We start from the raw sequence: 26280 nt of genomic DNA, 5'->3' as shown, positions 1-26280 counted from the left end.
TGGGCTAAGAACCATAAATTGAGATGTCTATATCGAAAAATAACCCGTTCTATATAGTATAGATGGATATATATGGATACCTTATTCGTATTGTTCTCTCAAATACCTTTCATTTGATTGGAAACAAAAGCCCGGTCAAATAAGTTCACCCATCTTCGAAATCGTGCGTTTTTGATGTCCAAAATTATTTAAAATATGCAAAGAATGCTGTTTGAATAGAATGTGCAAAAATTTCTTAGCGTTTGCAAAACATACAATAGGTGAAACGAAATTCTGTATTCTTAAATTTTTTTCCGATGCTCCAAAAAATATATGTATTTGCATATGTATACATATATCCGCTCTCTACTTATCATTGAGCTTTAACTTAACAGCACTCATTGATACATGAGAAGTTTGCCTCTGTTTCTTAGTGGAATGTTCATGGAAAAATTTTAATTTTGGGAGTAGATCACTAATTTGGTATCCATTAAAGGGCCAAGCACATCGGTTCTCGTAGTTCGAATTTAATTTAAAATCCTTGTTTAATTTAAAATCCTTTGTGTGAAAGCAAAATGAATTTAAGTTAAGTTTTTCATATTTGTAGAAAATTCCATGTCTCTTCCTGGTTCTAATTCAAAATAAGGTACAGAATAGCACGAAATGTGAAAATCAAATTCCTGATCGGTTGCAGTCAACTTCGCCTTCGAAAACTGAAAAAGGGTGATATAAGAAATTTGGCGAATAAAAAGAAAGAATTGTTCTGTAGTAACAAATTTCATTTTACTAAATATATACTACAAACATTTCAAATATTTATACATTTACATACATATTTTATCACAAAAATTTCAAGGCTCGTGTGTTGACCATATTGATTAAGTGCTAAATCTAGCAACATTTTGCTACTTGATTCCTTCGTCATCGAAATCAGTTCGTTTTACTCTATAAAATCAGCTGTTTTTAATGAGTTAGCAAAAAAATTCAAGGATAATTATGTTGTGATTTTGGCGGCAGGCATTCATCTCTAGATATATGTACATACAAAAGTTTTAAATACGTAAGCTTACACAGACACCAAAAAGTCGGTTACAATTATAAAATTAATTGACCCAAGTTATTTCTAAAAATTGATTCGGCCAAAAAAGTTATATAGCGGCAGTATTTTAGTTTAGTACTATATACGGCAGTAAATGAAAATAGTACGAAAGAGACAACGAAGTTCTGAATAGATGTCATTTTCATACACATTACATTGCACTGCACTACATAGTACTAAAATAAAACACAGCCAGTATTAATCACAAAGTTAGACTGATACATTCGAACATTCAAAGTTAGATAGATACATTAAATATAATTGATTGTGATGAGCTGTTTTAAGGATATAAGTGTCTCTATTATTTTTTCCATGTGAATTTACTGAAAAAAAATCACCATAATGAGTACCCGTGAATTAAATTATTTAATTTCTCATTTAAGTATACCATTAAAAACTAAACAGGTCTACAAATAACCAGATACAGCCTTTAAAAGAAATAACCATCTTTTCTTCCCTTTTTTTAATATTGTCACCATTATTACAGTGTTGGAAACACTGTAAATTGGGAGAAATTTGCACAATCACCTTAAAAAAGAATTAAATCATTTAAAATATTTTTTTGGAATTGATCAAGTTTTTAAATATATTTTGAACTGAAAAAACCGTTCAACTCAAATGAACTGTAAAGATAATGAAAAACAATTATTAAAGCAAACAATTTTGTAATTGAACATTTCTTGTATGTATACATTTGTCCTTATTGTGAAAATAATTATTGAAATTAGAAAAATATTAAAACAAAAACTTCCAGCGTTTTACAATTTTTGACAAAAAATCAGATGTCCCATGTAAACTCAGCAAAGGTGTATACGTCACATGTGCACATAACCACAGTCATGGCGAAAAACCAAAATCATATTGATTTTTTTGATGAATGGCGTCTATCGATTACCGTGTACACAGAAATGTGTATTCATAAATTGAAAAATATTGGAAAATAAGAACTTCAGTATGAAAAAAAATCAAAGAAAGGATAACAATTAATGTACCGTTTTGGAAAAAGTTGTTCTACCTGGTTTGCTAACTTTTTTTTAATTGAGTGAGTCAAGTCCCTCAATCCAACATCTGTTTTTCCTTTATAAAACCAGCTGGTTTGACACAAAGGCGAACGAAAATCTCTCACTTTTAGTGATACAAAGTTAGTGGACCAGACAGGTAATCAACATGTACACACGATGACTATGATCTGAAGCAGAGTTAATATGGCACATCATAATCATACTCATCATGTGTACGTGTTGATTGCAGCTTTTGCCTAAAACGGTACATCGATTTTTTCTTTTCTTTGATTTTATTTAATTTTTCATTCTTTACTTCTCATTTCTTAACCTTATTTGTCACAGAACGTATTTTTCAATATCTGTCAATTAATGATAACACATTTCTTATTAAACAGTAATTGATAGACGTCGTTCATCGAAAAAAATCAAATGATTTTGATTTTTATTTCGATTTCGTCTATCGATTACCGTTAACAAAGAAATGTGTAATCGTGTTCAAAATAAAGTTGTGTCCGTTTACTCAAATATTTCTGCAAATTTGCAAACATTTTTACTGGAAGTCGTTCGCGTACTTGCCAGCAGAAGAGAATGCACCGTTTTCGGCAATAGTTATAATCAGTACGCACACCGGTTGTATGATGTGCCTATCATGATGTGCCGTATAAATGCGTCGAGTTGCAAAACTGCAACTGTGCCGTATAAATAGATGTGCCGTATAAATAGTATATTTAAGGTCGAAACAGAACTAGTGCTTTGAGCTTTGTTTTTAGCGTCGAGTTGCAAAACTGCAACTGCACAAAAAATTCAACTCGCAAAAGTTAAACAATTTCAAAACACTCGATCATGTGTGGCAGCACAGAATGACGCTCGCTTTCAAGTGTCAAAGTTACAAATTTTTCAACTTTGTGCGTTGCTTTTGTGGTATTTGTGTGCAGAGTTGCATTTCTGCGACGCGACATTCAAAGGCAAATCTCAACTCGCTCATACTGTTTTGGCCTTTATCTGCGAGCTACAGGGCGCGTCCAAAAGCTGCTGATAGTGGAATGCTCCATATGGAGTAGTTGCAACCGCAGTCGCGGACAATCAGTGGTATCGAGTGGTGAGTCTCAGTGAGAGGCCGGCACCGGCTCTTGTACAAATACTAAGTGCTTATGTTAGTCGATATGCCAAGGCGAGTTATTGGCGCCTTCAAATAATCAATTGCCACCATGTTCCCGTGGTGATCGGTCCTCTCAACCGGAACGAACCAAGGCGGATTAGAAAGGTGATCTCACGCGAAAAGCTGTTAACAACCGGTGGTATTAAGGTATCATCTTTTTGTATGCATTCTCTTTGTTATTATCTTCTTCCTCGCATTTTTCTCCTTGCATCAACACATTTCTGTGTATTTAATTGACAAATATTGAAAATCACTTTCTGTGCCAAATTAAGTTATAAAATAAGAAGTTAAGTATTAAAAATTAAATAAAATCAAAGAAAAAAGATCGATTTACCGTTTTTGGCAAAAGCTGTACACGTACACACGATAATTACGATCATGATGTACCGTCTAATGGCCCTTTTAGACGGCACATCATGACCGTACTTATCGTGTATATGTTTTTATTACGGGTTTTGCCGAAAACGGTACATTGATTTTTTTTCCTTGATTTTGTTTTTTAAACTTACAACTTTTTAAAACTTTATGCTGAATTTACATGGCACTTCTAATGTGTGGTCATTGTAATAGTATTGGTAAAAAATAAAGTTGTATACGTTACAAAGGCCTGCGCAAGGCCATTCATTTCTGCTTTCAAGACACATTAACAGTCATAGAATATTTCAAGAACTGTACTCTTTGTTTAAAAATACAACATTGTATGAGACAATTGAGAACTGCCTAAAAATGATAAATACGACATCAAGTAACGAGATGAGTGAATGGATAAAATGAGCCCTTCAGTAAAAAGAAATATTGATTCGGATTTCAGTTGTACCTTGTGTGATCAGTTCATATTTTGAAAATGACAGCGAGACGCTTTCATATACAGCGAGTAATTTCTCATAACTCACTGTAGCGGCTATGAATTCGAGATAAAAATACTCTGAAGTACTGAATGGTGGTTGTTTTTCATGATTAACTACTCAACAGCAACTTCGTTTTATTCTATCTTCAGTGTCTCGCACTTCAGTAGTCTTGAAATACAATATCATATGGGTTCAGCGTTCACGAGTTCAGCAATAATAGTTACCAATGATTGGTTTTGTGCAAAGCTTTGATACGTCACATGTATACATAACTATCAGTCATGGCTAAAAATCAAAACCATTTTGATTTTTTCAATGAATAGCGTCTATCGATTACAGTTTACACAGAAATGTGTATCATAAATTGATAAATATTGAAAAACAGGTTCTATGCCAAATAAAGTTATAAAATGAGAACTTAAGTATGAAAAATTAAATAAAATCAAAGAAAAGATAAAAATTGATGTACCGTTTCACTTTCCGGCACACAAAAGTATATATATTTTGGATCGCCGTAAAATTGTAATAGGATTTACCGTGTCCGTGTGTCTGTCCGTCCGTCTGTTGTAATCACTCTACAGCCTTCAAAAATTGAGATATTGAGCTGAAATTTGGCACAGATACGTCTTTTTGATGCACGCTGGTTCTTGAACGGGCCAAATTGGACCATATTTGGATATAGCTGTTATATAGACCGATCTGCTGATAAAGGTTCTAATGACCATAAACGCTTTATTTTTTAATCCGATTTCGCTGAAATTTGAAACAGTGAGATGCTTTAAGCCTTCCGTTATCCGATCTAAATATGGTTTTGATCGGACTATATTAAGATATAGCTGTCATATAGAACGATATGCCGATAAAAGGTCTGAAGCCCATAAAGCTTTATTTATTACCCGATTTCGCTGAAATTTGAAACAGGGAGTTGTTTTGAGCCTTCCGATATCTGAGCTTAACATGGTTCAGAATGGACTATATTTCGATATAGCTGCCATATAGACTGATCTGCCGATAAAGGGTCTGAAGCCCATAAAAGCTTTATTTTTTATCCGATTTGGCTGTGAAATTTTAAACAGTGAGTTGTTTTAAGCCTTCCGACTACCGACTCAAATATTAGTCAGATCATTCTATAAAGATATAGCTGTTATAAAGATTGATCCTCCAATTAAGGGGCTTAATCCCATAAAAAAACAGATTTATTGTATGTAAATGTTACTTGTGCATGAGTTCTCGGAACCTGAATAAAATTTGATTGAGACCAGCCCCTATTAAGATATAACTACGGATACAGTAGTGGAGTTATATTTAAATAGGATGATTTTTATATCCTTGTTTAATTTGGTCCAGATCGGTTCAGATTTGGTTATCGGTGCTAAATAGAACGATCTCTCCATTATAAGGCTTGGCTCTATAATTTATTATCCGATTTCGATGGAATGTGACGCAGTGACTTATGTTCGGCTTTTCGACATCTGTGTCCTATATGGTTCAGGTCGGTTTATATTTAGATATAGCTACCAAAAAGACCAATATTTTGTTCTACAAAATTGAACAGTGAATTATATTTATTAGACCACTCAATGTCCGTGCCGAAGTTGGGTGCATAAGTTATCCGATTTTCATTGTGACGAATGGGGGTTTACATATACGCAAGGTGGTAGGTATCCAAAGTTCGGCCCGTCCGTACATACAGCGTTTTTACTTAAGTGGTTAGAGTCACTCACTCAGCTGGTTTGACACAAGGGCGAACTAAAATCGCTCACTTTCAGTGGTACCAAGTTAGTGAACTAGACAGATAATCGATGAGTACGATCCAATGTGCCGTGTAAACGTGCCATTATTTTGCAAAGAATGTGTTTTTAATATCTGCCATTACAGATTTCTGTTTAAACGGTAATCGATAGACGCCATGTGTACATGTGACGCATGCACCTTTGTTTTTCACCAATACTACTACAATGACCACACTCAGATATGCCATGCAAAGTCAACATATTAGGATTGGAGACCATCAACCGTGGCTGAAAAATCAAAATCATTATTTTCGATGAATGACGTCTATCGATAACCGTTTACAAAGAAATGTGTAATCATTAATTAATCATGGGGACGTAACTACATGCTGTCTAAACTAATATATCTTTTGCGTGGGTATCCAACGCTCAGAAGCCTCATGGTGGAGGGTCTAGACGACATTCATGAAGACACGGTAGCAAATGCGGTGAACACCGGGTGAATGTTGTTCTTGGAGAAAGACGGCCACTAGTTGCACCTGAGAAATTGACCTCCCCAGGCAAACCAGATATGTAGCTGCATCATCTTCTACAGAGCAACGATTGATGCCTGGGACCACACGGCACGCAGAGTTCCTGGATCTGGATAATCAACAGAACCAAACAAACGTAAGGTAGAACACAACATACTGGTACAATAACAACAAATGTGGTCTTTTCTTTAGCACAGCATTAAAATGCAGAAGAGCAAATAATTAAATTCTCCTCATACTGGTTGGCGATGACGTAGTCGAATGTCGAAATTTTTCAAAGTGGTATTATGGTTGTCGAAGACGAAAATTAGTTTGCTTTTTTGGTTTCACATAAGTCGAATTTGACGAAAACTATCAATCTTATATATAAAATTCAATTTGTGTTTGTTTGTTTGTCGGTTTGTTTGTTACCTTGAAATTTTTACAGATAGTGTAGGTTGGTCTGGAAGGAAACATAGGCTATATAATTTTTGATATTTGCGTTCAAGTCTAGGTGGCGCTTTTCCTTCTAAAGATAAGTCAAATTGGTTATTTAACCCACTATGACAATATGGGACTCAAATGAAAGGTATTTAAGAGTAGAAAACTAATTTGATATCCAATTTTTCAGCCAAGTGTTTTGGGGTACGCCCTAAAGCACCCCCTAGACTGAACTTCATTTCCGTTGGGAATTAAGAACGAATTTGATATCTAATTGCAATGCCGTTGGCCGCCCCAACCCCAAAACACCCTCCAAACGGTTCATATTTTCCGGCCATTGCAATATGGGGCTCAACTTAAAGGGATTTGGAAGTGCAGCACGAATTTGATATCAATATTTAAGTCGAAATGTCTGAGGTGCCATCCCTCCTCTAATGAGAACATAATCCAAAGGAAGAACATTACCACCAGGAGACGAGAAGGGGCAAATTCTCACACATCAATGAGTGCTTTCCGATTCAAGTTTTGGAGTCCGAACGGCGTCCCGCAGTGCGACACCTCTTTGCGGAAATTTTTTTTGACCATGAATGGCATTGTATGTCGCAAATATCGCCAACAATAAGTGGGGATAAACACCGCTTTGTCCGATGTTCCAGGATTCGAACGCGTTCAACGTCATAGGCTACAATGGCACGAATTCGATATCCGCATTCAGGGCGAAGTGTCCCCACCATAAAAAAAATATTAGAGTGTTAAATCAGGCGCAGCGGAGCGGGTCCGGTTCGGCTTGTGTATAATATAAGTTAATTGCATTCTAAACTACATCGCGCCTGTTTGTCGAAAGAGTATGGAACCTGCTTTTATAATATTTTTACTATTATTTACCGCAATATTTTTTCTATTAACAAGCTGCCGAAGGCCGTCAAAACCACGGTTGTTGTTCGGTCTTTACAAAGTTTTGGATTATGTCCCAATATGTGTGCAAAATTTTTTAAAAATCGGTTCAGATTAACATATAGCTCCCATAAATATCATTCACCCGATTAAGCCTTTTTATACCCTCCACCATAAGATGGGGGGTATACTAATTTCGTCATTCTGTTTGTAACTACTCGAAATATTCGTCTGAGACCCCATAAAGTATATATATTCTTGATCGTCGCGACATTTTATGTCGATCTAGCCATGTCCGTCCGTCTGTCCGTCCGTCCGTCCGTCCGTCCGTCCGTCCGTCCGTCCGTCCGTCCGTCCGTCTGTCTGTCGAAAGCACGCTAACTTCCGAAGGAGTAAAGCTAGCAGCTTGAAATTTTGCACAAATACTTCTTATTAGTGTAGGTCGGTTGGTATTGTAAGTGGGCCATATCGGTCCATGTTTTGATATAGCTGCCATATAAACCGATCTTGGGGTCTTGACTTCTTGAGCCTCTAGAGTGCGCAATTCTTATCCGATTGGAATGAAATTTCGCACGACGTGTTTTGCTATGAAGTCCAACAACTGTGCCAAGTATAGTTCAAATCGGTCCATAACCTGATATAGCTGCCATATAAACCGATCTTGGGTCTTGACTTCTTGAGCCTCTAGCGTGCGCAATTCTTACCCGATCAGATTGAAATTTTGCACGACGTGTTTTGTTATGATATCCAACAACTGTGCCAAGTATGGTTCAAATCGGTCTATAACCTGATATAGCTGCCATATAAACCGATCTTGGGTCTTGACTTCTTGAGCCTCTAGAGTGCTCAATTCTTACCCGGTCAGAATGAAATTTCGCACGACGTGTTTTGTTATGATACCCAATAAGTGTGCCAAGTATGGTTCAAATCGGTCCATAACCTGATATAGCTGCCATATAAACCGATTTTGGGTCCTTGACTTCTTGAGCCTCTAGAGGGCACAGTTCTTATCCAATTTGAATGAATTTTTGCACGAAGTATTTGGTTATGATATCCAACAAATGTACCAAGTATGGTTGAAATCGGTCCATAACCTGATATAGCTGTCATATGGACAGATCTGGGGATTTGACTTCTTGAGCTTCTAGAGGGCGCAATTCCTATCCGATTTGGCTGAAATTTTGCATGACGTATTTTATTTTTACTTTCAACAACTGTGTCAAATATGGTTCAAATCGGTTCATAACCTGATATAGCTGCCATATAAACCGATCTGGGATCTTGACTTCTTGACCCCTAGAGGTCGCAATTATTATCCGATATGCCTGAAATTTTGTACGACGGATTCTCTCATGACCATCAGCAAACGTGTTTATTATGGTCTGAATCGGTCTAATAGCCCGATACAGATCCCATATAAATCGTTCCTTCTATTTTACTTCGTGTGCCCCAATGGGCGCAATTCTTATACAAATTGGCTGAAATTTTACAACAGGTCTCCAACATATAATTTAATTGTGGTCCGAACCGGACCAATATCTTGATATCGTTTTAATAGCAGAGCAACTCTTTTCTTATATCCTTTTTTGCCTAAGAAGAGATGCCGGAAAAAGGACTCGACAAATGCGATCCATGGTGGAGGGTATATAAGATTCGGCCCGGCCGAACTTAGCACGCTTTTACTTGTTTAGGCTGTAGTAGCTACAAATTTGGTCTGATCTTTATAATATTGTATTTGATGCCTTAATATGTGTGCATAATTTAATCAAATCAGATCAGATTTGCATATAGCTCTCATACATATCTTTTATCCGATTCAGCCTATTAAGGCTGTAGAAACCACATTTGTTGTCTTTACAAAGTTTAGCATGATGGTGTTTTGATTCATGTCCCAATATGTGTGTAAAATTTTATAAAAGCGTATCTGATTTACAAATAGCGCCCATATATATCATTCATCCGATTAAGTTTTTTTAGGCTGAAGTAGCCATAATTTTTATAAAATTTTGCACGATGTGTTTTACTTAATGCTTTAACATGTGTGCAAAATTTTATCAAAATCAGATCAGATTTACATATACTTCTCATATATATCTTTCATCCGATTAAGCCTATTAAGGCTGAAGAAGCCACAACTGTTGTCCGATCTTTAGAAAATTTCGCATAAGGTGTTTTGATTCATATCCCTATATGTGTGCAAAATTTAATTTAAAAATCGTATTAGATTTGACTATAGCACCCATACATATCCTTCATCCTATTTGAACTTTTAAGGCTGCTGTAACCACAATTTTGGTCGGATGTTTACAAAACTTATCATAAGATGTTTTATTTGATGTCTTAATATGTGTGCAAAATTATATCAACAAAGGATCAGATTAACATATAGCTCACATATAAAAAGGCGTTAAGTTCGGCCGGGCCGAACTTTGGATACCCACCACCTCGGGTATATATGTAAACCACCTTTCATCAAAATTCGGTGAAAATTTCAATCTTTATGTCTTATATCAGTTATATCAAAATATGTTCCGATTTGGACCAAATATTAATAAGTACAGTAGCTATATGTAAAAATACACCGATCTGAACCATATACGACACGAATGTTGAAAAGCCTAACATAAGTCACTGCATCAAATTTCAGTGAAATCGGATTATAAATGCGCCTTTTATGGGGCCAAGACTTTAAATCGAGATATAGGTCTACATTGCAGCTATATCCAAATCTGGACCGATTAGGGCCAAGTTGCACAAAAATGTCGAAGAGCTTAACATAAAGCACTGTCTCAAATTTCAGCGACATCGGACAATAAATGCGTCTTTTATGGGCCCAAAACCTACTAAAACCTAGATATCGGTCTATATGGCAGCTATATCCAAATCTGGACCGATCTGTGCGATATTGCAGAAGTATGTCAAGGGGCTTAACTTTATTCACTGTCCTAAATTTCGGCGACATCGGTCAATAAATGAGCATTTTATGGGCCCAGAACCTTAAATCAAGAAATCGGTCTATATGGCAGCTATATCCAAATCTGAATCGATCTGGGCCAAATTGAAGAAAGATATCGAAGGGCCTAAGACAACTCACTGTCCCAAACTTCAGCAAAATCGGATAATAAATGTGGCTTTTATGGGCCTAAGACCCTAAATCGGAGGATCGTTCTATATGGCAGCTCTATCCAAATCTGGACCGATCTGGGCCAAATTGACGAAGGATATCGAAGGGCCTAACACAATTCACTGTCCCGAATTTCATCAAAATCGGATAATAAATGTGGCTTTTGTGGGCCTAAGACCCTAAATCGGAGGATCGTTCTATATGGCAGCTCTATCCAAATCTGGACCGATCTGGGCCAAATTGACGAAGGATATCGAAGGGCCTAACACAATTCACTGTCCCGAATTTCATCAAAATCGGATAATAAATGTGGCTTTTGTGGGCCTAAGACCCTAAATTTAAGGATTGGTCTATATGGCAGCTATATCCAAATCTGGACCGATCTGAGCCAAATTGACGATGGATGTCCTAGGGCCTAACACAACTCACTGTCCCAAAATTTCAGCGAAATCATATTATAAATGTGGCTTTTGTAGGCCAAAGGCCCTAAATCGGCCAATCGGTCTATATGGGGGCTTTATCAAGATATAGTCCGATATAGCCCATCTTCGAACTTAACCTGCTTATGGACAAAAAAAGAATCTGTGCAAAATTTCAGCTCAATATCTCTATTTTTAAAGACGGTAGCGTGATTTCAACAGACAGACGGACGGACATGTTTAGTTCGTCTTAGATTTTTACGATAATTAAGTGGAAATATACTTTATAGGGTCAGCAATGAATATTTCAATATGTTGTAAAGAGATTGACAATTAAGTTATGACGACTTATCGTAAAAAAGTTTATATATTTCTTCACTGTTGTTGCAAATTAATATGTGTGCGGCGGTGTTTTGTGCATATTTATAACAATCAACGGCGCTGATATTCAAGTTCAGTGGCAACTCTCCAACTTTGACAAAAATTATAAATGTAAAACAAGTAAAAGCGTGCTAAGTTCGGCCGGGCCGAATCTTATATACCCTCCACCATGGATCGCATTTGTCGAGTCCTTTTTCCGGCATCTCTTCTTAGGCAAAAAAGGATATAAGAAAAGAGTTGCTTTGCTATTAAAACGATATCAAGATATGGTCCGGTTCGGACCACAATTAAATTATATGTTGGAGACCTGTGTAAAATTTCAGCCAATTTGTATAAGAATTGCGCCCATTGGGGCACACGAAGTAAAATAGAGAGAACGATTTATATGGGATCTGTATCGGGCTATAGACCGATTCAGACCATAATAAACACGTTTGCTGATGGTCATGAGAGAATCCGTCGTACAAAATTTCAGGCATATCGGATAATAATTGCGACCTCTAGGGGTCAAGAAGTCAAGATCCCAGATCGGTTTATATGGCAGCTATATCAGGTTATGAACCGATTTGAACCATATTTGACACAGTTGTTGAAAGTAAAAATAAAATACGTCATGCAAAATTTCAGCCAAATCGGATAGGAATTGCGCCCTCTAGAAGCTCAAGAAGTCAAATCCCCAGATCTGTCTATATGACAGCTATATCAGGTTATGGACCGATTTCAACCATACTTGGTACATTTGTTGGATATCATAACCAAATACTTCGTGCAAAAATTCATTCAAATTGGATAAGAACTGTGCCCTCTAGAGGCTCAAGAAGTCAAGACCCAAAATCGGTTTATATGGCAGCTATATCAGGTTATGGACCGATTTGAACCATACTTGGCACACTTATTGGGTATCATAACAAAACACGTCGTGCGAAATTTCATTCTGACCGGGTAAGAATTGAGCACTCTAGAGGCTCAAGAAGTCAAGACCCAAGATCGGTTTATATGGCAGCTATATCAGGTTATAGACCGATTTGAACCATACTTGGCACAGTTGTTGGATATCATAACAAAACACGTCGTGCAAAATTTCAATCTGATCGGGTAAGAATTGCGCACGCTAGAGGCTCAAGAAGTCAAGACCCAAGATCGGTTTATATGGCAGCTATATCAGGTTATGGACCGATTTGAACTATACTTGGCACAGTTGTTGGACTTCATAGCAAAACACGTCGTGCGAAATTTCATTCCAATCGGATAAGAATTGCGCACTCTAGAGGCTCAAGAAGTCAAGACCCAAGATCGGTTTATATGGCAGCTATATCAAAACATGGACCGATATGGCCCACTTACAATACCAACCGACCTACACTAATAAGAAGTATTTGTGCAAAATTTCAAGCTGCTAGCTTTACTCCTTCGGAAGTTAGCGTGCTTTCGACAGACAGACGGACGGACGGACGGACGGACGGACGGACGGACGGACAGACGGACGGACATGGCTAGATCGACATAACGCGACGATCAAGAATATATATACTTTATGGGGTCTCAGACGAATATTTCGAGTAGTTACAAACAGAATGACGAAATTAGTATACCCCCCATCTTATGGTGGAGGGTATAAAAATATGCGTAAATTCGGATGTATATAAGAAAATTAGTATTGTAAGACGGCATAATAATGGTAGAGCTACAAAATTATGTAGAATTTTGTAACTTGTATTTTTGTCCCCAAAAAAGCAATGACCTCAAACAATGCGATATACCGGTAGAAAGTTCGGGACCTGTCCCCAAACCAAACAAATGACCCCAAACAACGCGCAATGCAAACAAAGTGTCCCCGAACAAGGCGGAACGCAAACATATGTATATATATATATATATATATATATATATATATATATGAGAGAGATACGAAATTCACCAATAATATCGAGAGGCAAGAGAAAATCCTTCCTACTAAATTTCAAGAGAATCGGTAAACAAAAGACCATTTTCTAGTATTATTACTGCAAATCGGATCTCCATGAAATTCACCAGCTATGGCGAGAGCCATAAGAAAATCCTTCCCGCTAAATTTATATGGGAGCTATATCCAAACATATATATGGGAGCTATATCCAAATCTGAAACGATTTTTCCCGATTCCAATAGGCTTCGTCTCTAGGCCAAAAAACATGCCCGTACAAAATTTGAAGACGATCAGAATAAAATTGCGACCTGTAGTTTGTACACAAATTAACACAAGTGTCCCAAGTACGGTAGAAATCGGTCTATAACCTGATATAGCTCCCATATAAACCAATCTCCCGATTTGCAATTTTCGTCCGATTTGGCTGAAATTTAGCACGTAAGAGTTCTCTTATGACTTCCAACAACTACATCTGGTACGACCCAAATCGGTTTATAACCTAATATCGCTCCCATATAAACCGATCGCCCGATTTGACTTCTTGAGGCCTTATTATTGTCCGATTTGGCTGAAATTATGATCCGATTTGGCTGAAATTTTGCATATCGTGTTTTGTTGTGACTTCCAACAACTGTGCCAAGTACGGTCCAAATCGGTCTATAAACTGAAATAGCTCCCATATAAACCGATCTCCCGATTTGACTTCTTTAGCCCCTGGAAGCTGCAATTTTTGTCCGATTTGGGTGAAATTTTGCATATAATGTTCTTTTATGACTTCCAAAAACTATGCCAAGTACGACCAAAATCAGTCTACGTTATCAATCGCTCAGTTAATGTGAAAAAGACCAAGTTTATATGAACAATTAAATTTTTAAAACTTTACCATTTCTTTCCAGCCGAAAATTGAACCAAGAACCTTCCGCATTCATCCACATTACTATTGTTTGAGTGAGACTCTATATTCTCGTTTCAATATCTGCTATCAACACAAAAGCAAACTTTTACCCTGTTTATGTTTGAAATATTCTAAATATTTATAGACACAATATTCTAATACATGGGAGTGATTTTAGTAATTTTGTGGTACTTTTGATTTACAAAACTTGATCCTGAGTTCGAATCTCGGACCAGCAAAATTATTTTTAATATTTTTATTACTTTCAAATTACGCCCCACAGAATGCGGAACAATGGGGAGGCAAAAAGAAATAGAAAAATATTTGTGTATCATCCACCATAGGATGGAAGTACACTAATTTCGTCATTCCATTTGTAATACCTCGGAATATTCGTTTAAGACCCAATAAAATATATATATTCGTGATCGTCATGTTCGTCCGCCTGTCTGTCGAAAACATGTTAAAATTTTGCACGAATTTTTCTTATTAGTGTAGGTCGGTTGGGATTGTAAATGGGCCAAATCGGTCGCCATATAAACCGACCTCCCGATTAACCTTCATGAGCTTCTAGAGGACACAATTCTTAATTTGCACGTGTCGTTCTGGTATGACTTCCAACAACTGTGCCAAGCTGCCAAATAAACCGATCACCCGATTTGGCTTCTTGAGCTTGACAAATTTGTTATTCAAAACAACAAAAATTTTTGCTGAGACAGCTGTTTTAATCTGCTGAGAATGGGAAACAGAAATTACTGCTGTTTCAGCAAACATCACTTACTGCTATTTCGACTAACAAAATCTGCTGTTTTGAGTACACAAGTCTGCTGAAAATAAAAATTTGTATGCTACTTTTAATAGTTGCCTGTTACTTGTTTTGATTACTTTAGCATTTTTACTTAGGCATTTTTAAGATTTTTTTTAGAAATTTTGTTGGGAGAGATAATTTTAATTTGTGGAATTTACTGTAAAGAAGCTACCTTATTCATCCATTGGTATATTTCGAAATGTGGTAGAGCTAGCTCGCATATTTTGTTATTGCTCTACTAACATTCACTTTTGTATCTAAATTTAAGGAAAAAAGATTATGGAAAGTATACGTGATTATAAACATCTACTGAGACACGCATTTAAATGTGTGTTATATTTTTTTTCTAACATCCCCTTCATAATTAAGCAGAAGTTATTTTCAGCAAACAGCAGACTTTTCAGCAGTAAGCCTGCTATTCCGAAATTGCAGTACTACTGCTGTAATAGCAGAACTACTACTGCTGCTATATAAACCGATCTCCCATTTTGACTTCCAGAGCCGCTGGAGCTCGCAATTATTACTCTATTTGCCTGTAATTTTTATGGCGGTATTTTTGTATGACTTTTAACAACCATGACAAGTACAATCCATATCGGTCTATAATTTAGTATAGCTCTTATATATTTGAAAACCTCATTCAAAGACCGAACTAAACGCTCTTTTACTTGATTATATTAATAACGTCACGGTCTTTCCCATTGGTAATTCATTTGGCAATAACATTAAAAACTAGGTGAAATGATTTTTATCACATTAAATAAATTGCTGCAAATTGAGAGTCCACCGCAGCTCAGACGGTAGCATGGCCGCCTTTGATGCTTCAAATTCGGACGTGAACAACAGAAAAATTTTTAGCGGTGATTATCCCCTTACTAATGCTGGCTACACTTATAAGTTATCTTGCCATGTTAAAACTTCTCTACCAAGTGGTATCGCTATGCGGCACGCCGTTCGGACTCGGCATAAAAAAGGAGGCCACTTATCATTGAGCTTAAACTTTAATCGGACTACACTCATTGGCATGAGAGAAGTATCCTTAATCGAATGTTCATGGGAAATTAAGTATTTTGGTTAGGTTAGATTGAAAAGAGGGAGCGGATATTAATCCGCCCCATGCCATTGTGGACAAACACCTAAGCCAGCAATCAGCTTGTTGTGCTCTCTAAAAAATTAAAAAAGAAAATATAAGTAACGAATTCCGCGCTACGTATAAAATTCTTTATTGTTTTCTATGATACGCCATTAAGTTGGTTCATGTCTGGTATTGTGTCACCTAAGTGCAGGTATCTGTTAGACTCGAAAGCCAGGCAATGACATAGGAAATGCTCCAACGTCTCATCATCTTCTCCGCATGCCCTACACATGCTATCACTTGCCGCACCGATTTTTCATAAGTGAGCTCGTAATCTTGTGTCCCGGTATGATACCAAGATCTATACTAACCTCCTTCTTACTTTCTTTTAGTAATACGATCTCACGATCTGGATCTGGCCCTTAACGCTTACTGCGCTCACCCGAAAAGCTTCGTCTATTGACTGCAGTTCTCTGGCCTTCACTGCCAAATCGTCTGGTTCCTCAATCCCAGTTTCTCCGCTATGGCCCGGCACCCTAACGATGTGTATCATGCCATCCTCAGAGAAGGCATTAATCTCCTTCTTACACTCCAATACTATTCGTGGTCTTACCGTCCTGGTTGTTATTGCCCTTATGGCCTGTTTACTGTCCATACTCGTCGTCCTCGCGTTAATACCATACCACCTCACGCATTTCGTGATCGCCCGGATCTCCGCCTGCAGAACCGTACTATCGTCAGGCAGTCTAAAACAAATCTGTGTCCCTGGGTTCTCAATGTAGACCCCCAGGCCCACTCAGTCCTCTAGGTTTGATCCATCCGTGTAATACGGTCTTCTAGACAGCAATACTAGTGTTCCGTCAGTCCAAAACTGTGCCGCTGGCAGCAGTGCTTCGCACTCGACCGCAAATGTCGTCTCAGGTATCCGATCGGATACCTCTTCGCTTACTTCCAGGTTTTCTATCGTCGCCTCGATTATACCGTGATGGTATGAGCTTGTCCTATCCTCTATTCTCTCTCCCATCGCCTTAAGTCTCATAGCCGCATTGGCTGCCTCACGCTTAAATTGTATGTCTATGGGCGGATATTTAGAATGGTCTCCATTGGCCTAGTAGGAGTTGTCCTCATGGCTCCGCCTATGCCAATACAGGATGTTCTCTAAACCTGTTGTATTATCCTTATGTTGCACTTTTTCTCCATAGCAATCCACCAAACTACTGAGGCGTTAGTAAGTATTGGTCTAATCACGCTCCTGTACAGCCAGTGGACTACCCTCGGACCAAGGCCTCATTTTGAGCCATCATATCCTGTGGAAAATACGTTTTCTTCAAAAGCCTAAACATCTTCTACATTGTCTCTGCTCTCACTCCCATGTCGTCTACTAATGTTTCAGTTTGGCGGCATCATTAACGCTATTGCAGAAAAGCTTCCCGGAGGCATGTTTTACTGCTCTGATAATAATATTGCATTCCTTGCGCCGTGTGTAGTACACCAATAAACTTCAGATTTTATACGACGTGCTCTGTTATAATGTCAGCGGACCTCTTGCGCCATGTTGAAATCGAAATTGGCGCTGACCGAGCTGTTCTAAACCTTATGTAACGTTGATCTAAAAGGAATGCTGGATGGAGACCCTTCAATCCTGAACCTCATCGACTTGATTTTCCGAACATATTGTCACATCTAATAAAGGGTGATTTTTTTGAGGTTAGGATTTTCATGCATTAGTATTTGACAGATCACGTGGGATTTCAGACATGGTGTCAAAGAGAAAGATGCTCAGTATGCTTTGACATTTCATCATGAATAGACTTACTAACGAGCAACGCTTGCAAATCATTGAATTTTATTACCAAAATCAGTGTTCGGTTCGAAATGTGTTCATTCACCGTAACGTTGCGTCCAACAGCATCTTTGAAAAAATACGGTCCAATGATTCCACCAGCGTACAAACCACACCAAACAGTGCATTTTTCGGGATGCATGGGCAGTTCTTGAACGGCTTTTGGTTGCTCTTCACTCCAAATGCGGCAATTTTGCTTATTTACGTAGCCATTCAACCAGAAATGAGCCTCATCGCTGAACAAAATTTGTCGATAAAAAAGCGGATTTTCTGCCAACTTTTCTAGGGCCCATTCACTGAAAATGATTTGCAAGCGTTGCTCGTTAGTAAGTCTATTCATGATGAAATGTCAAAGCATACTGAGCATCTTTCTCTTTGACACCATGTCTGAAATCCCACGTGATCTGTCAAATACTAATGCATGAAAATCCTAACCTCAAAAAAATCACCCTTTACCTCCTCTCTTATCCTATTAACAAAGGTAGCGGTGTTATTAATATTGTCTGATTTAGCGGATGTGAACATTCGCAAGTTATTGGGCTTTGTAAAACGATGGTTCAACGGTAGGAACTAGAAGGCATCTTCCTTCTTCTTTTCCTGTGGTATCACAATGGACGAAAACGTCTAAGTGAGTCTGATGCAGACTGCCACTTAAACCTAACCTTACCTACTAATATTAAGTCTTATTAGGTCGTTAGTAGTCAAGAATTCTGCCAGGGCTTTGCACCGCTTATTAATGTTGGTAATACCCCACGACATGTGATGAAACTGTGGATGTGGTTTCTGTCTGTTTTGCCTTCCTCATCAGCCGTTGCAGCTCCGACGTGGAGGGCAGTGTCGGAGAGTCGAAAGGCAGGTAAAGTGATGCCAAGTATGCTCCACCGTCTCCATGTCCCATCACTGTTGCATACGACGTTGACAACTCTAGTACATGACAAATAAAGCAGGTCCTCCCCGAGTGCCAGTGTTAGCCTAGAATAATTGGTGGTTGATATGGTTCAGTCCAAAAACTTTGTTCCAGGCCGTCAATGGCTCTTGAACTAAGGCAAAATTAATCTTACTCTTGCTGGTTTTCTCGATCAGAGCGTGTGTAGCCGTCTTGCTCCGGTGGATGTTTATCTCTCTCTCATTGGTCCCAATCATTGGACCCAAGTGAATGGGCTTCTTGGGAGAGGGTGATGGACGCGCTACGAAAAAATTTGTCATGAAATAACTCCATAATGAAATAACGTACCAAAATGTAAATAAAAAAATTTCCCAGTAAATGAAATAAGTCCCCAAATAGAAAATGTAATGACCATCCAATATTTTTAGGGGGCTTATTTCTTTCCTAAAAAGATTGAAACAGATTTAGGGAATTTGCTCAAAATATTAATTTTGGGCTATTTAAAGCGATCTGGATGGTTCAACGGTAGGAACTAGAAGGCATCTTCCTTCTTCTGTTCCTGTGGTATCACAATGGAAGAAAACGTCTAAGTGAGTCTGATGGCAGACTGCCAATTAAACCTAACCGAACCTAACCTTAATCGAAACAACTACGGTAACATTTTTAAGACAAAATTTCGATAAAAAATTCCAAGGAACAAATTTTAATTAAATTTTCAATAGAGACAAAAATTCGATAGAAAAATTGCTTTATAGACAAAATATTGATGAAATTTTTGCCTAAAAACAGCATTTCGATCATTTTCTAAGGCTTTGCTTCTAGAATTCAAACAGAAAGAAAATATTTGAATAAAAGCAAAATTTTAATAATTTAAAAATGATTATTGTCACTAAAGTATGGCTAGAAATGACCAATTAATAAGAGATCGGTTAATTTTGGCAAGAAACCAGTTCAACGAAAACTCGAAAAATACTAATTTTTAAATTAAGCTCAAAAAACCGATTTTCAAACTCCGAACTGATTACCTTCAAATCTCGCCACCAATTCAAAGCATGCGTCGAAATGGAAATCGAAACACAAACGAAATCAAATCGCCCGAATCTGCTAGAGCCTTGAAATTTTGCACATGATTTTGTGAGTATTTGCAAATGCAAAGTTGACCATGAACATTCCATTTAAGAACAGGGGCAAACTTCTCCCATATCAATGATGCTGTACGATTCAAGTTTAACCTCAATGTTATTATTGACCTCCTTTTTATAGCCGGGTCCAAAAGGCGTGCCGCAGTGCGACATCTCTTTGAGTAGTAAAGAAAGATTCCATAACTTAGGAATTTTTCTTGACTACTGTTTACTTTTAGATTGAAAATTTCATAGTGAAAAATATTTTATTTATTCTGTAGTTAAAATAGACGAAAATAATTATTGTTTATTTAAGAGTACATGTACCTACAAAAATTCTGGGCGGGGGGCTACAGGGTCTGTGGGGGATAAGCCAGGACCCCCTAGCTACGCCAATGATAGCAGCTATATCCAAATATGGGCTGATTTGGGTCATATTCAGTACGGGCTTTGAAAGATGTAATATAATTGATCCAAATTTCACCACAATCGGTTGAAAAAAAGTAGATCTTTTATAGGCCCAAAACCATTAAACGGTCTATATGGCAGCTATATAAAAAAACTAACCGATTTGGCATGGTTGGGGAAAGGTCCCGAACAAGTCTTTGTTTCAAATCTGGGGTTAATCGGATAGAAAATCAGTATTTTGTTGTCTCGGAAAGTAAAATCGGAGACCTTTATGATCCATTTGTGACCCTAAGTCTTCTATAATAATAAAAAATGTCCGTGTCAAGTTTCATTCAACCACGTCTATTTTTAGTCAACTTTACTATGAACTGACGACATGGTGCATCGTGACCAGGAACCCAAGTCAACGCTTTGTCTTGAACCCGAGAACACCCCTCCCTGAAGCGTTCCCCTTGTCATCCGCCTTCTGACCATACTATCTCCTAAGTCCGCGTTGACAATTCTTCCACGTTACATACAATCCGTTCATCGGAAGATACTCGGGAGGACCCTATGCGGTCCAGATCGATTATCGACCGTATTTTCACGCCGTTAATTGTCCCATAAATATCCAGTAAGTCAGTCCCTTCCTCACCCTCAAATCTATCAGTCTTTCCAGTGTTTTGAGTAAACACGATAACAGACTGATCGGACTATAACCCTTCGTGGAGGTGTGGTTTATTTTTTCAGCCTTGGCGATAAAGACCATCCGGACCTCTCTCCATGCTCTCGGTATGTAATACAATGCCAGGTTCACCCTGGAAATCCGTTCCAGTCATGGCGTAAATCCAAAAGATTCCTGCAGAATGGCCGGGATAATTTCGTCCAGTCCGGCAAATTTTAAATATCTAGAACGTGTGAATCGCTCACATTATCTTTCTCCCGTCGACAATGACACCGATTGGGTCTGTGGGTATTTCAATCTCTTGGTCTGTGATCTCCTCCTAGCTACCTGAAATTGCGTTTACCTTAATACTTCCACCGTCTCCCTGTTGCTGTCGGTGTAAGATCCGTGCTCCCTCCTAAGAGAGCCTGGCGTGCTGGGATCCTTCGTGAGCACTTCCTGTCCTTTTGATTTTCTTCGCCAAATCCTATACGATTAGAAAATGCTTCGTACTTATCCTTAAAGTTAAATTAGTTTTAATCTTTCTTGACTTTGGACTCAAGAAAGTAGAAGAGATGAACTACTAAAACCGAGCTTGGTTTTTTACAAATTATCGTATACATCATGTATGGCTGTTTATCCTTTTTGATGTCAGGAATCTCCAAGTACTTGCCATAAGTCTTTATAAAAACGGCACACATTAATTCTGGCTATTTATTTTTACATGTCTACTTACTCTGTGTCTCTTTACAGAATACGAAGGTTCCCCCAGACGCATTGGACAAATGGGCAACACAAATAACGATGAGGATCATCATCACCGGGTAAACAGTGGTAAAACCCAAGCAAATGTTGCAAATAAAACCAATCATCATAATGTCATCTCCACCAACCCCGCCTCAGGGACGGCGGCAGCTATGGCCACCACACCAGCGCCAGCGACAGCAAATGTGGCAAGCAATTCTCCCAAGCAGCACTATGCGGCCAGACCAGGTTTTCCACAGGTAAGCAAAGGTGCACACCACAAATACTCTGTGTGTCTGAAATGGGAAGGTAGGCAAAAGGCATCACGAAAAAAACAAGAAAATCGATACGTTTTGTGTGTTGACACTGAGATAAGATTAAAAATAAATATTATTTCCTTTTTCCTCAATTTTTTCTTTTCTTTGGCTGTTGCCTCCTGTCGGATATCCTCCCATAGCGTATCATATCCCCACAACGTGAGACAACTCCACCGATTATGCTGCTAAATTACAATGGCAAAAGTCAACAGCAGCTGCAGCAGCAACACCATCAGCAATTGAATTCCCAATCGTTGCCTCAACACCACCAGCATCAGTCGCCAACGAGGGACAACAATGCCGAAGATACCAGCAATGATGTATCGGAAATTGGCACAATATCTGACCTGGCAACGCCAGAGGCCATTAGCCATATGACAGCGACGGCGGGTGGCATACACATGGGAACGGTCGGCGGCGGCAGCGGTGGCATGTGCGAAAGTCGTGTCTCCACATCACCCTCGCCACCATTGCCATCCTCATTGGATATAGAAAATGGTTCGGTGTCGGCATCAGCCACTACTGCAGCACCCCCGACTGCCACAACATCAATGACAGTCAGTTCCAGCTCATGCGGCACCCCTTCGAGCAATGCAACCACAGCGCCACCCACCAACACTTTAGCCTTGACGACAATGACATCCTTAAACAATGTTGCCAACACGTCGGCGACATTAACGACGTCCAATGGTGGTGGTATCCCAGTGGCAGCATCAACAGCTCCTGCACCCGCTACGCCAACGATGGGCGTCATTGTCAGCAGCAACCCCTTGACTATACCCAGCAAGTCATCAACCTTTGATTACCTTTACGAATTCTCAGAAACGCGCAAGGTACTCGAAGAGTTTTTCAAGTGCCCCTCTAACGATGACAAGCCCATCATAGAGAATAGCAGTGATGTCGATAGTATCGTAAGTAGTTCAAAATATGATCCCATAAAAACGAAAGGAAACAAGTAAAAGCGTGCTAAGTTCGGCCGGGCCGAATCTTATATACCCTCCACCATGGATCGCATTTGTCGAGTCCTTTTTCCGGCATCTCTTCTTAGGCAAAAAAGGATATAAGAAAAGAGTTGCTTTGCTATTAAAACGATATCAAGATATGGTCCGGTTCGGACCACAATTAAATTATATGTTGGAGACCTGTGTAAAATTTCAGCCAATTTGTATAAGAATTGCGCCCATTGGGGCACACGAAGTAAAATAGAGAGAACGATTTATATGGGATCTGTATCGGGCTATAGACCGATTCAGACCATAATAAACACGTTTGCTGATGGTCATGAGAGAATCCGTCGTACAAAATTTCAGGCATATCGGATAATAATTGCGACCTCTAGGGGTCAAGAAGTCAAGATCCCAGATCGGTTTATATGGCAGCTATATCAGGTTATGAACCGATTTGAACCATATTTGACACAGTTGTTGAAAGTAAAAATAAAATACGTCATGCAAAATTTCAGCCAAATCGGATAGGAATTGCGCCCTCTAGAAGCTCAAGAAGTCAAATCCCCAGATCTGTCTATATGACAGCTATATCAGGTTATGGACCGATTTCAACCATACTTGGTACATTTGTTGGATATCATAACCAAATACTTCGTCCAAAAATTCATTCAAATTGGATAAGAACTGTGCCCTCTAGAGGCTCAAGAAGTCAAGACCCAAAATCGGTTTATATGGCAGCTATATCAGGTTATGGACCGATTTGAACCATACTTGGCACACTTATTGGGTATCATAACAAAACACGTCGTGCGAAATTTCATTCTGACCGGGTAAGAATTGAGCACTCTAGAGGCTCAAGAAGTCAAGACCCAAGATCGGTTTATATGGCAGCTATATCAGGTTATGGACCGATTTGAACCATACTTGGCACAGTTGTTGGATATCATAACAAAACACGTCGTGCAAAATTTCAATCTGATCGGGTAAGAATTGCGCACGCTAGAGGCTCAAGAAGTCAAGACCCAAGATCGGTTTATATGGCAGCTATATCAGGTTATGGACCGATTTGAACTATACTTGGCACAGTTGTTGGACTTCATAGCAAAACACGTCGTGCGAAATTTCATTCCAATCGGATAAGAATTGCGCACTCTAGAGGCTCAAGAAGTCAAGACCCAAGATCGGTTTATATGGCAGCTATATCAAAACATGGACCGATATGGCCCACTTACAATACCAACCGACCTACACTAATAAGAAGTATTTGTGCAAAATTTCAAGCTGCTAGCTTTACTCCTTCGGAAGTTAGCGTGCTTTCGACAGACAGACGGACGGACGGACGGACGGACGGGCGGACGGACGGACGGACGGACGGACGGACGGACAGACGGACGGACATGGCTAGATCGACATAAAATGTCGCGACGATCAAGAATATATATACTTTATGGGGTCTCAGACGAATATTTCGAGTAGTTACAAACAGAATGACGAAATTAGTATACCCCCCATCTTATGGTGGAGGGTATAACAAACAGAATGACGAAATTAGTATACCCCCCATCTTATGGTGGAGGGTATAAAAAAGCCAAATGGGGTTCCTCCCATGAATAGAACTGCAAACAATAAAGAAACTTCAAGAGAACAATGAAGTGGTGTGATTCGCACAGTGATAATTGATAAGTAAATTCTGGCTCTAGAAGAAACAAATGAAATTGTCTTTGAGATAAACTTTTCTCTTGTGAGTTTGATCGGCTTCACAATATTGTACTAGGTTAGGTTGAAAAGAGGGTGCAGATATTAGTCCGCTCCATGCGCGCTCTAAATACTAAATAGTAACCTCAAAGAAGAAAATCTAAGTTAGGAATTCTGAGCTGCTTACAAAATCCTTAATTGTTTTCCATACCACGCCCCTAAGTTGGTTCATGTCTTGTATTATGTCCCCACCTAAGTACCGGTGTCTGTTGGCCGCGAAAGCCGGGCAATGACATAGGAAAGGCTCCAACGTCTCAACATCTTCCCTGCATCCTATCACTTGCCGCACCGATTTTGCATAAGTGAGCTCGCAGTCTTATTTGTCCGGATTTGATACCGAAAGCTATACTGACCTCCTTCTTACCTCTTTTCACGATCCGGAACTCCGTTCTACCGACCGACCGTTTCGGTGTTCGTATCCCACGCCCTTAACTTGGACTGAGCCGACCGTGAAGGCTTCGGGTTAACCAAGTTTATTGACGGCAGTCCTCTGGCCTTCACTGCCAAATCGTCCGCTTTTCATTCCGCCTCACTCCGCTTTGGCCCGGCACGCAAACGATGCTGATCGTGCCATCCTCAGAGAAGACATTAATCTCCTTCTTGCACTCTAAGACTGTTCGTGACCTTACCGTCCAGGTAGTACTGCCCTGATGACTAGTTTACTAGTTTCCCTGATCGCCCGGATCTCTGCCTGCAGGATGGTCAGGCAGTCTAAAACAGATCTCAGACCCTTGGTTCTCAATGTAGACCCCCAGGTCCAGTTTGGCTTCCAAATCACAGTTGTCTTTGTATGTCTCTTGGACCAACGGAATACCCATTGAGCAATACCCTTTCTTACTTTCAAACCGAAAATTTATCGATTAGCTGCTAAAGGTTGACTCCAACTTTCATTACTATATTTTCGCGTGCCAATTTTTTGGGATGATAAAGCCTGGATAAAATCCTCATATTTCTCTCTTGTCCAAGTGAAAAAAAGATCGCAGTACCTTATTTCTGTAATCACCAGAGATGGTCTGTCGGAAGTACCGACGTATATGACATACATTTCCGACGTATATACATACGTCCAAAACGCCTTAGGTGAGGTTAGGTTAGGTTAGGTTTAAGTGGCAGTCTGCCATCAGACTCACTTAGACGTTTTCGTCCATTGTGATACCACAGGAACAGAAGAAGGAAGAAATGCTTTCTAGTTCCTACCGTTGAACCATCCAACTTGAAAATGTTCTCATCCGCTCAAACAAACAGATTCTCAAAGAAATGAAAACCTAAAGTGGAACTCCTTCTGACTGCTAGTTTGGGACACACTCACAGAAGTTGTTCTATAGTCTCTTCTTCTTCG

The 26280-nt window shown here is 38.9% G+C and overlaps 1 protein-coding gene and 1 long non-coding RNA gene across 11 annotated transcripts in view; both read left to right on the top strand.

Annotated features, from left to right (window-relative positions):
* Nucleotides 1-26280, top strand: part of LOC106088904 (uncharacterized) — a 778231-nt gene that overhangs the window by 719616 nt on the left and 32335 nt on the right. For all 10 annotated transcript variants that reach the window (XM_059366206.1, XM_059366207.1, XM_059366208.1 and 7 more), the window contains 2 exons: nucleotides 21932-22182; nucleotides 22380-23150. In XM_059366206.1, the coding sequence (XP_059222189.1) occupies nucleotides 21932-22182; nucleotides 22380-23150 (1022 nt within the window). The remainder of the gene's footprint in view (nucleotides 1-21931; nucleotides 22183-22379; nucleotides 23151-26280) is intronic.
* Nucleotides 5951-6732, top strand: LOC106094009 (uncharacterized). The gene is made up of 2 exons (XR_001222441.2): nucleotides 5951-6491; nucleotides 6553-6732. It is a non-coding gene; the product is annotated as an uncharacterized LOC106094009 (long non-coding RNA).

Source organism: Stomoxys calcitrans, chromosome 4, assembly GCF_963082655.1.
Source record: "Stomoxys calcitrans chromosome 4, idStoCalc2.1, whole genome shotgun sequence".
NCBI classification, from domain to species: Eukaryota; Metazoa; Arthropoda; class Insecta; order Diptera; family Muscidae; genus Stomoxys; species Stomoxys calcitrans.
Note: the sequence above shows the minus strand (reverse complement) of the source record. Positions and strands in the feature narration are given on the sequence as shown.